This window comes from Melitaea cinxia, chromosome 13 (genome assembly GCF_905220565.1).
Source record: "Melitaea cinxia chromosome 13, ilMelCinx1.1, whole genome shotgun sequence".
NCBI classification, from domain to species: domain Eukaryota; kingdom Metazoa; phylum Arthropoda; class Insecta; order Lepidoptera; family Nymphalidae; genus Melitaea; species Melitaea cinxia.
Genome location: NC_059406.1, coordinates 1,060,609 through 1,072,749, shown reverse-complemented (window position 1 = coordinate 1,072,749; position 12,141 = coordinate 1,060,609). Strand labels below are relative to the sequence as shown.

The following is a 12,141-nucleotide window of genomic DNA, read 5'->3' as shown; positions in this document are numbered from 1 at the left end:
TGTAAGCTCACGTTTTATGTTGCTAATGGAAAAGCTCATAAACTTATCGCTTAATATCTTAGTAGCTTAAAAATTCAGCATGTCTAAATAAACGGAAACATCTTCTAAAAATAGTTGTTAAGTATACAGGAATTCATTCTAGGTCATCTGCTATTTGTGACTTGATTCAGCCTATAACATTCCACTGCTGGGCACAGGTCTCCTTCCCCATGTAGGAGAAGGATCCGAGCTTACTCCAACACGCTGCTCCACGGCGATTTCGTGTGCTATTTTTAATTTATATTAATGGTCTCCCATTTTATATTTTAAAGGTATTTAACTGAGGTAGAGCACAGCAGGAATTTCCTGCTCAAAATATGGAGCAGCCCGACTGGGGTAGTACCTCGACCTTACAGAAGATCACAGCTAAATAATACTGTTTTCAAGCAGTATTGTGTTTCTGTTGGTGCCTGTTGGTGAGTAAAGTGACCAGAGCTCCTGGGGGGATTGGGTCGGCAACGCGCTTGCGATGCTTCTGGTGTTGCAGGTGTCTATAAGCAACGGTAATCGCTTACTATCAGGTGAGCCGTACGCTTGTTCGCCGACGTAGTGACATAAAAAAAAAAATTGTGACAGTGGCGTAGCGATCACAAAACATTTTTAGCGTCTCCCCCTCATTCGAAAACCATATAATATGTACAGCAACTTTAAGTTTTTTAGACCATTTGGCACCCCTTTGTAAGTAGCGCCCGGGACATGATGCACCCTCTCGCTACGCCACTGATTCGTGATATTGTATGTCATGTATAAGGTAGGTAGTAAGTAGTTCGAACGATGCTTAGACGGTACCATTAATTATCCAGTTAGTATATAACAGAGTTAGCAAAAGCAAGGGGTATGGTGCTGTGGGAATGATGGCATCAACCATGAAGTGTCATCAGTTTGAAGCTTGCAGTTGATTTGTTTTTGCGCGCATTTTTTTCATTCTACGAAAACTCCTTAGATTCATTTAAAATGTACAGCATATAGGAGTTTCACAATGTGCATGGAATATTTTAGGTCATTAATGTAATTAAATTGATTAGTATTAAAAATAGTATGTGACGATTTTTTAAAGATTCTAAATATTTACCATTGTGAACTTGATTTGCAAAACTATAAGAGGATAATCCCCACAATAATCATCACATTGCAACAGATTTCCACAAAAGGTACCTTTGCCATGAATCATACCTTTTTTTTTTACAAGTGATATACATCCACGGGCATATGAACCCATGTCCTTTTTAACCGACTTCCAAAAAAGGAAGAGGTTCTCAATTCGACTGTATTTTTTTTTTTTATGTATGTTACATCAGAACTTTTGACTGGGTGAAGCGATTTCGACAAATTTTCTTTTAATCGAAAGGTGGTGTGTGCCAATTGGTCCCGTTTAAATTTATTTGAGATCTAACAACTACTTTTCGAGCTATATCTAATAATGCGTTTTTACTTGACGCTTTTTTCGTCGGCCTACGTTGTATTATACCGCATAACTTTCTACTGGATGTACCGATTTTGATAATTCTTTTTTTGTTGGAAAGGAGATATCCCTAGTTTGGTATCATGATAAGGAAACCAGGATCTGATGATAGGATCCCAGAGAAATTAATGGAAATTCTTGAAAATCCGCAATAACTTTTTACTGGGTGTACCGATTTTGATAATTCTTTTTTTGTTGGAAAGAAGATATCCTTAGTTTAGTACCATGATAAGGAAACCAGGATCTGATGATGGGATCCCAGAGAAATCGAGGGAACTTCTTGAAAATCCGCAATAACTTTTTACTGGGTGTACCGATTTTAATAATTTTTAATTTAATCGAAAGCTGATGTTTGTCATGTGGTCACATATAAATTTCATTGAGATCTGATAACTACTTTTTGAGTAATCTTTGATAACGCGCAGTTACTTGAGTATTTTTTCGTCGATCTACGTTGTATTACTCGTCGATGTAATTGAAGTCGGTTTTTTTTCGTTTGCGAGCAAACACAATTATTTATTCTAAAAACATGCAATTTTTATTTTTTTTTTCTATTTCAAGGTAGGCGTTACTCAGCAACATCGCTGTTCAAGTTAGACTATGTTTTTAATGTCTCCAAAAGAGACGTGAGTCCACCGACCGGTTCTTAATCTAATGTATGGTACACTTTTTTTTTTTGTATTATTATTATTATTTACTTATAATACTATACCTATATATAGCTTAATCTTACATTATTTACATGTCACATCGTTTTCTTAAAAATATATTTTTTAATATTATCTATATTACCACCAACTTATGCCATGAATCATACTGTTGATTAGTAAATACTGCGTGAACATCCGTTTGGTAGTTGTTGAGTTCATTTTGAACAGATAGACATAGATAGATGTAGCATGAGACGGTTTGTTGTATGAAAGGGATTAAGTAAATAAAATACCAGTGATGTTGACAAATTCTTTTATAAACAAATTAAAAGTAAGTTCCTTCACATCTTACACTTTATCATATGGATAGCTTCATGTGTTATAAAGACTCTGTTACCCTAATAATAATTTAAATATTATTGTTAAAATATTCAGTATAATGAGTGGAACTGAAACAAAAATAAATTGGTTAGAAATACAATACATGAAAAATATATTTAAATTATGAACTCGTAGAGCATACAGAAACAATTTTTCATACATATTATATGTATATTTATATATTTATGTTTGTTAGAAATTAACTTCAACACAATTGTTTAACTCCACATTTGCGCAGCAGTCATAGCACTGGCTGTTACGCTAGTGGTCGCAGGTTTGATCTCCACATATGACAAAAATTTGTTTTGGCCATATAGATGTTTGTCGTGGTATGGGCGTTTAAACTAGTGTATTGTGTGTTTCTGACAAAAAAAAAATCCTACTGGGTGTCATAGAGTTTGAAGCATTTATTCATGTTTTTAATTTAATTTTAACAAATTTTGAATATGTCTGGCCATTTTGATAAAAAAAGTTTCTATTCATAATATGATATTGTTTTATAATGGTGTAAGAAACTAGTACAAAATATGCTTTAAATCTATATACCTATTATAGCATATTTAAAAATCCGACATTGGTATTACGATCTTTTATATAAATTATAACATTACTTACTTCTTGTCACTGTCCTTATTGATCTAACTAAGTTTAAAATTTGGAATTTTATTGATGATTGGTCTTCAAACCCTTGATTTCGGTTATTAGCACCCCATCCCACTGTAAAAACAAAAAAATCAAGATAAACTAGAAAAATTGCATTCACAAATATATCTTAAACACATTCTTAACACTATATTAAATAAATACTTAGTAACATAGTTTAAAAAAATTAGGTTATAATTTGCTTACTCTTTTGCATAAATCTTTCTTCATGGAGTACGCAGACAGCATTTAGGCACAGCAAAGAAGCTTCGAATAGGTTCCACAACGTGAGCATTATTGTAGTTTAATGTTTGTTCATTAAACTTAGAAATACATATAAAAATTAAGATTGTTTTGATCAAGTTTTGATTCTAGAATCTGACAGTTTGATAAACACGAAATCTTCGCAAAGTTGTCATTTTATTGGATACTTGCTATAAAATATAAATTAATAAGTTTCAAAATAAAATATTACTATTACATTATTTTTTAATATTTTATGATATAATAGTTTTCAAAAATTTTGAAATAAATACCTATTAGTTTCCATTTACTAATGTTTTGATAATTTGGCAGCTAAAAAGCTATTAACATGATCTATTCAATATAATCTGTACATACAATGTCTATGGAGTGTAGAGGAATTCACAGCGTTGCAAAAGCTACCGATTTATCGGTAGATCTACCGATTTTGGCCCTTATCTACCGATATACCGATTTAGCAGTGCTATCTACCGAATTTTTGAATTTTCAACTAATGTAAAATAATTTTCTAAAAAAAAAGGTAAAATAATATTCTTAATACGGTAACACTAAAAGAAAAAGGTAACACAAAATCAATGCACGGGGACTTCCCGAAATTCTTCCCACCACGTCGAATATGACCGTTCAAATCCGCGGTGTGTTAAAACAAATTGTACTAACACGTGATATAATAGAGTTTATTATTGTCTGGTGAGTATACAAGGGAAAATCCCTGAAGATAACTTTCTTCGGGTTTGTTTGTTGAATTAGGTATAGGACTAGTGATAGATTATTTTTGGATATTTCGATGGATTAGGATTAGTATTCGGATTCATTATTGACATGGGAAGATTCAATTCACATTTAACAAATTAAATGTAGTTGCGAAAATTTGTGAAGTGTTAAGCGAATTCATCGCTAATTCATACTTCTTTCGCGGCAACGTGCTATTCTATCGCACCCACGGGAAGTCGGGAATACTAATAATCTGTTTCATTATTAGCAATTTAGCAGTTGCTGCGAAGAATGAAATTATGCAATTATTATCTTTGATTTGTTTGTATTTATGATGCTTGTATGGACTACTTCTATAATTAATGTTTCTTAGTGATAAAACGTATTGCTTTTGAGTACTTTCTTTTTCTGTAATGTAAAATAATTATAATTATAAATGGAACAAAAATTTGCACGCCGTTTAAGCTAGATTATATGAGACATTGTAACTAATAACACCTTATGTATTAACTATATTCATGCAAATAAAGAATTTGATTTAATTTAACGGAACAAATTTGAATAAATGAACGCATTATTGACTTAAAATACTTTTGTTTTACTCCGAGTAAAAATCTACCGATTTCTACCGATTTTTCGGAGGCAAATATACCGATTTTTTATTTTAAACTTTTGCAACACTGGGAATTCAATGTCAATATTTGGTCAAAACACGGAACTTTTGCTTCCGTGGGTCAAAATTACACTCTCTTTGAAATCTGTTTGAAATTTCTAATGAAAGTAAAATCATATGAAGGAAGTTATAATCATACTCTTTGAGTAAAATTACAACAGTTAAATGCAGTTGTTTCGTACTATATGTAAGTTGGTTTGATGACATTTCCGATTGTTTTTTTTTTACATTTGCTTTTGTCAATTTATACAATTTTTGTTTACTCTATTCACGTGTTAGTGACGTTCCAGTAATATTATTGTATTTAATTGTTATCTAATATATAAAATTCTCGTGTCACAGTTTTCGTTGCCATACTCCTCCGAAACGGCTTGACCGATTTTGATGAAATTTTTTGTGCTTATCCGGTATCTATGAGAATCGGCCAACATCTATTTTTCATCCCCCTAAATGTTAGGGGTAGTCCACCCCTAATTTTTTTTTTATTTTTTAGACAAAATTTTTAATTTCTATTTTTTATGATACAACATTAAAATATACATACAACCCTAAATTTTCAACCCTCTAACCATTAACCCCTATTTTTAATAGCGTTTAGCGGCAAGACAACGATTGCCGGGTCAGCTAGTTGTTCTATATTTTTCAGTGAAAAAAATTATTATTATCTATTTTTGTGTATATTTTTGAACTTAAGTGTAAAATATTATTAGCTGAGGATATCTTCGAATATAGTCGAAGATCAAAGACCATTATTATAAAATATGCTACGTGTGATTTTTCTCCCGTTGTTTTTTGTGATTTGTCTTTTGTCATTAATTTGTAATGTATTGTGTACCCGATAATGGTTTTATTTATATAGTTAGGTTTTGCATTTATTTTTTACTTCAATTTTTATAATGTTGGGTATGTTAAGTTTATTGCTTTGCTTTTAAATTGCAGTATTGTTAGTTGTTATCTAGTTTGCTATCTGACTTTGATCCACTCATAATAAACCGCCCGTCTGCCACTAATAGTGATCGGGGCTGTTTCGGTAACATTATTTAGATGTTGCTGAATATGTGAGAAAGTATAATAATATAAATGTTTTATTTCTATAAATTTAATATATATAGTTTGAACATAATATATTTGTTTGCTGTTCTAGTTAGGTGGATTCATCATTAATTAACTACTAATTCCACTTAAAATCTTTTGATTCATTAAATGAAATGGCTTCCTCATTACCTGAACACAAATCTACCCACAAAGATAAACCAACAACGTCCAGTAATGATGACAGCATGTGTAATATAAATCAGCCTCAGCCTAATGAAGATGTAAATACTTTTGAGCCGGACACATATAAAAACAGACGTGTGGAACTTTATACAGAAGACAAAGGTCCTAAATGGTACAATGTAGTCGGTAATATTGTGACACCTCCAATAATTTCAAAGAACCTTCCGGAAGCATTTAAGTTTATGCCTGTACATGGAGTACCTAAAAAAGGAACAGATATAGATGACTTTTATAAGACGAAAGTTAGAGAATTTGTAGGTTGCGATTTAGGCGATGATGAATTCAACAAACTCGCAAGCTACTGCAGGTACGAAAAACCTTTAAATTAAGCTTAATTTTAAAATTGAGTTATTTATTTTTTATTTATGTGCTACATATAATACGTTATTACATATTTTAGTCCAATGCATTTGAAAACCGGAACAGAATTGGTAATGTCCACAAATTATCCCACACAAGGTCCATTGCCAAATAACAAAGTAAATAATTTAGATTTAGACGATTCAGAAAACAATCTCTGCATTGTTAAGAAGTTGAAGCTTCGCCTCGACAAAGATGTCAACAATCACTATACAAGAAGGCTTAAGTATAGAGGAGTCCGTGTTATACCACCTGTACAGGTAAAGCAGTTTTTATTTCTTCATTATTTCTCTTTAGTTCATAAATGTTTCAAATAATAAAAAACCACGATTAACGATTATGCCTGTAATATCTATCACTACACATATCACTACTAATATCACTTCTGGGCATAGGCCTCTTTCTCCAAAGGCTCCGAAGGCACATTGAAACGAGGGATATAATATGAAATTTTATCCTTTGTCAAACTTTTTATTTTATTATGCAAATTTTATGAATGTACGTTGTTTCAATACATCCGGATTCATAACAACCGGGACCGACTGCTTATCATCCCTTCTAAGGCGCAGTGTGGATACCCACGAGGACAGACATCCAAACCAGAAAGACATATGATTGATTAATTATTTCACTGCATCAGATATAAACGTGACAGCAATTTTGTAAACAGTTTATGTTTCTGAGAGTAGTTTTTTTGTTGATAAAGAAACTTAATTAATTATGTATTTTTATTTTTAGAGTGATGATTATAAAATACCCTTGTCACCTTTGGAGCCTGGCAAGGATATTGTATTCCACATCAGGGTGTATCGGCCGTTCTATTGCAATGGAAAATATCGAAATGTAGGTTTTTTTTTTTATTATAAAGTTTTGTTCTATCCTTTGTAAAGATTATTTTGTAAACAAGAAAAAAATGTGCTACATGTCATCTGTTATCTGAAATCAAAATTTATTTATTTTAAGCATTTCTCAAAAATATGATAACAAACATCTTTAAAATTAGTTTACACCAGATTTTTACATCAGTATTAATATCATCAGAATCTGCTCAGTATTATTATTAAAATAATAATAATTTAAACATTAATTGATCTTACCTTTAAATAAGTACACTGCCTATGTATATCTAGTTTATAATTATTACGTGGTGTTCTATCTATCTATACATATGATATATATCTGTCTATACATATGATATATATCTGTGTACATTAAGACCTATACCATCAGTGTATTAATAATGTTAATATTGCTTTGAAGTAGTGTTGTATTGCGCTTGTGATGCTTCTGACGTTGCAAGCGTCTATAGGCCACGGTAACCCCTTACCATCATGTGGGCCGTATTTATGAATGGCGACCTAATCACATAGAAAAAAAAAATTACGATCACTGTACCATTTCCTCAGCTCTAATTGTAAGTTTGTCTGAAAGAGATCGATCTTTAGTGATAAAGTCGCCTTTGGCACGTATTTCCTATAACCTGTAATGTTGCTCATCCTTATTGTAGCATAGAGTATAATTATTATTACTTTATATTTTTTTATAAATAATTTCATCTATTTATGATTTCAGAACACCCGTCATTCAGTATTCAGTCACGATATACTGATGCTGGGCAAACAGAAGCTGACGGAACTGAGAGATCGTATTGTGTGTGCCAACGACATGGGTATGAGGATAGACGTCTCAGAGAACCCCGATGACCAACCCTCTACTTCTGCTAAGGTATATATTGAAATACATATTATGTTATTAAGTTATGTTAAGTAACATCTTCAGAAGTTTTGTGCATTCTTAGTAAAAATTTCAGTGTTGTCTCAACTATAATTTATTTCGCTTGTATAGTATTTACAGTCCATGTAATTTCAGACGGTTTGTTATAGCAACATAAAAAACTGTTATCGCCAATCATATTTACATTATACATTGGAATATCTTGTATTGAAAGTAACACTTTTTCACCTGTTTAGTACTTGTCATGACGTAAGATTATTAAATCTGCAATCGGCAAAAACCCCGCTCCTGTCAATATTGTATGTGTGGATTTTTAAAATAATTATAATTCTTGCAATTATTTACTGGAAAGTACCACATTCTCAACTAAGTAATATTTAATAAAGTTAGGCTTAACAACTGAAACAGTTGTGATCAATGTTCTGTCGCTACAACCAAGTTAATATTTTATATTTCAGGAAGTGTTCCCATCTGGTTTCCTGTTCATAAACAACGTGTTCTACGTGGACACGCGCAAGGGCTGCGCGGACCATTCTAAGATCATACGCGAGTGGGCTTCCAAGAGGGGTCTGGGGGACTTCCCACATAGAGACATGGCGCAGGTGTCTCTTGATGAGATCGTTGTTAGGCTTGGGCATCCCGAGGTAAGCTTTTCTTTTTTTTTATAATTAAAAAAGTATTATTATACCTATATGCTACCAGTTTTAACACGTTGTAGATTCAGGTCGGAACTACGCCATTTCATTGCAAGATGTACTTGTGTGGCAACAATTAATGAAACAATATGAACATTATTATTGATTGATATTCTTATGTGATAGAACTAAAAGAAATCTTGTGCAGCAGGCGTTTCATCCGTGCCTCTTTACCTTAAGGTCTAGATCTTCATCACTCGGATGCAATCCTAGCATAGCCAGCTCCACAATAAAGAATTGACTCCCACAGTACCAAGGACAACCTTAATAGATAGTGCTGTCCACAGTTGTTCTCCCACATGTCAACGACTGTTCAACGCAACCCAAAGAGAAAAAAAATATGAAGCAGCCCACCATCTAAAGAAGGACATAAGAGCCCAGTTCAGAATGCTAAGGGATCTATTAGTATTTCTAACAGATACAGTGGACTTTCAGTGGACTCGACGGATGACTCCATTGAACCAATGCAAAGTCAAACTCAGTTAAAACCTAAGAAAGCAAGCAAACCACCACCAATAATCCGATATTGTGTTACAGATATTTCGAAAGTCACAGAACTTTTGAATACCTCTGTGAAAAGTGATTCTTAGACGTACAGAATCTTAACACAGACCAACGCGTAATGGCGCAAACAAGTGAAGCCTACAACATTATCATTGTAGTCATTCGGAAGAATGAACTTATAGGCCACACATTAACACCAAAAGATAAAAGGAGTTGCAGAATCGTGATTAAAAACCTACAACACCTAAAGAAGCCATTGTAGAGGAAATAGAAAAAACTGGCAATAAAGTGAGAGCGGAAATCATATGTTCAATCTCACAAAAAAGCAAGACCCAATTGAATATGTTTTTCATGAATGGGGAACCTGACCAAAATAACTCAGAACTTAAGCATGTAGAATCCATCTAACACACAAAAGTTAGGATAGAAGACCCACGAAAGTCCAACAAAATTCCTCAATGTGATTGTGTGATTGTTCATTGTGTTGTGTTCATTGTAAAATATTTTGTAATATTAAAATGGAAAGGGGGAATGAAGAGAACCGAATTGCTGTGATTGCATGTCACAAAGTAGGTATGAAACCAAAAACAATTTTTAAAACGCTCCATACGCTTGATATTAGTCAAATATTTGTGAACCAGGCTATTGATAGCTACAAAGAAACCTCCCCTGTTTGTGACAGAAATAGATCTGGCTATCTACGTAGTGTTGCAAGGGAAAGAATTCGAAGAAATCCTGCCCGAAAGCAAATGATTTTATCTCTGGAGATGAAGATAGCACCTAGAACCATGTCGCGTATTTTATAATAATTGTGTTTGCTAGCAAACGAAAAAAAAAAACTGTCTTCAATTACATCGACAAGTAATACAATGTAGGTAAACGAATAAAAATTAACAAACGCACTAGTCGCATCATCAGACCTTGGTTTCCTTATCATGGTACCACACTTGGGATATCTCGATATTTTTCGACAAAAAAAGAATTTTCAAAATCGGTTCATAAACGACGAAGTTATCCCCGAATATACATTAAAAAAAAAAATGTGTATATATGGTCGAATTGAGTAACCTCCTTTTTTGAAGTCTGTTAAAAATATGATTTAGGACTTGCAGCCCGTAAGAGACGTACTGGTCATTTCTTAATTGACAATTTGAAAAAGTACTGGAATTGTTGTTATCCCTTAGTCACCTTTTACTACACCCACGGGAATAGAGGAGGTGGCTATATTCTTTACTGCCGTAATCACACAGCATTTTTTATGTAATACTTTAAGAACGGCTGCCCGACTGGGGTGTTACTGCACTACCTTACAGAAGACCACAGATAAATAATACTGTTTTTAAGCAGTGCTGTGTTCCTGTGGTGAGTAAGTTGACCAGAGCTCCCGGGGCCGGCAAGGCACTCGCAATGCTTCTGGTGTTGCCGACGCCTATAAGCTACGGCACTCGCCCCTCAGCAGGCGAGCCGTGCGCCAGATGTAACACTCCGTGTATTATATATATCTCTCACGGTCAGTTTTGGACTCACCATCGAAATAGAGAAAATAAGCTTTAGTTCGTAATTCGAATGCAATGTTGAAAATAATACGCCTCAACGCTTGAAAATTAAAATTTAAATAAAAAAAGGCACTCAAGAGCCTATGGATGTAAAAAATTTAAATTAAAAAAAAAAAGAAAAAAAAAAACACTTGAATATCATATCAAAAATTGACCGCTCCAGCGGGATTCGAATCCGCGTCTCCGACTGATCGTGTCGGCGCTCTAGCCAGTTAAGCTATGGAACGATGTACCCGCTAAAGTGAAATTCTTGATATGATGATTTTTATTTTCGGTTTAAGCGAACCGTGGCGCCGTCTATAGTGAGTTCTTTACAGAGACCCGTAACTATTCAAAGTTTCATATTACAATGAAAATCTTTGACAGGAGACGACACCATGCTAAAAATTAATTCTAAAAAATGTTTAGTATTCCTAATGTGTCGGTAACACAAAAATAAAATCGTACATATTAAAAAATCACTCCGTGGTGCAGGTGTACGTGCACCAGGGCCGCTGCGAGCACGCGCTGACGCTGTCGGCGCTGCGCCTGCTGCGCGCGGCCGAGGCGCGCGCGCGCTTCCCGGCGCACGGCGCGCTGTCGCACAACCAGACCGTGTACTGCGCCACGTGCGCGGAGTTCGGCGCGCGCTGGATCGTGGCGGGCTGCGCGCAAGTGCCCTTCGACCCCGCCTTCTTCTGCGACACGTGCCTGCGCCTCTACCTCTACCGCGACGGCCGCAAGGTGTGCCCCTTCCGCGCCTACTGCTACCGCGGCAACGAGCTCAACCTGCTCAAGCCGCCCACGTGAGCTGCAACCGCGTGACACGCCCGGCGTGCCCGACCCGCCCGGTGTGCCACGTGTCGCGGCGCTGCGTCGTTGTTGTCTGCTAGTACCTCTTCTACAGCGGCCGCAAGCTGACGTGTCATGTGCGTCTGTCTGTCGCGATAGCCGCAAAGTGTGCCATAACTCCTACCGCGACAACGACCTCAACTAGCCCGCTTGACCGTGTGAAGCGTGCCATGTGCCCTGATAACATGTCATACTATCTGCCTCTGCCCCAATAGCAAAGGGTACGTTATCCATGTTTGTAATCAATTAAAGTTAATTTGATTAATGTATTGATTATACAAAAATACATTTATCCTCAATATGATTTTGTTTTAGTTGTTTATTTTTTTTTTTACAATCTGTTAGTGACACAAAACTG

The 12,141-nt window shown here is 34.8% G+C and overlaps 2 protein-coding genes across 2 annotated transcripts; one reads left to right on the top strand and one right to left on the bottom strand.

Annotated features, from left to right (window-relative positions):
• Positions 1–2,449: 2,449 nt before the first annotated feature.
• Positions 2,450–3,606, bottom strand: LOC123659015 (immediate early response 3-interacting protein 1). The gene is made up of 3 exons (XM_045594297.1): positions 3,382–3,606; positions 3,148–3,249; positions 2,450–2,600 (listed from the first exon to the last, which is right to left on the bottom strand). The coding sequence occupies exons 1-3, from the start codon at positions 3,467–3,469 to the stop codon at positions 2,545–2,547; spliced, it is 246 nt and encodes an 81-aa protein (XP_045450253.1). The 5' UTR covers positions 3,470–3,606; the 3' UTR covers positions 2,450–2,544.
• A 2,499-nt stretch (positions 3,607–6,105) lies between these two features.
• LOC123659206 (snRNA-activating protein complex subunit 3) lies at positions 6,106–11,867 on the top strand. The gene is made up of 6 exons (XM_045594457.1): positions 6,106–6,410; positions 6,504–6,723; positions 7,202–7,306; positions 8,036–8,188; positions 8,656–8,841; positions 11,427–11,867. The coding sequence occupies exons 1-6, from the start codon at positions 6,106–6,108 to the stop codon at positions 11,739–11,741; spliced, it is 1,284 nt and encodes a 427-aa protein (XP_045450413.1). The 3' UTR covers positions 11,742–11,867.
• The last annotated feature ends 274 nt before the right edge of the window (positions 11,868–12,141 follow it).

What these genes read in the sequence shown, in the direction of transcription:
- LOC123659206 (XM_045594457.1), top strand. Translation starts at nt 6,106, where the DNA reads ATGTGTAATATAAATCAGCCTCAGCCTAATGAAGATGTAAATACTTTT. An exon ending in GTGTTATACCACCTGTACAG is followed by an intron (nt 6,724 to 7,201) that starts GTAAAGCAGTTT and finishes TTTTATTTTTAG; the next exon opens with AGTGATGATTATAAAATACC. An exon ending in AACCCTCTACTTCTGCTAAG is followed by an intron (nt 8,189 to 8,655) that starts GTATATATTGAA and finishes TTTATATTTCAG; the next exon opens with GAAGTGTTCCCATCTGGTTT.
- LOC123659015 (XM_045594297.1), bottom strand. Translation starts at nt 3,469, where the DNA reads ATGCTCACGTTGTGGAACCTATTCGAAGCTTCTTTGCTGTGCCTAAAT. An exon ending in AGAAAGATTTATGCAAAAGA is followed by an intron (nt 3,250 to 3,381) that starts GTAAGCAAATTA and finishes TTGTTTTTACAG; the next exon opens with TGGGATGGGGTGCTAATAAC. An exon ending in AATAAGGACAGTGACAAGAA is followed by an intron (nt 2,601 to 3,147) that starts GTAAGTAATGTT and finishes TTTTTGTTTCAG; the next exon opens with TTCCACTCATTATACTGAAT.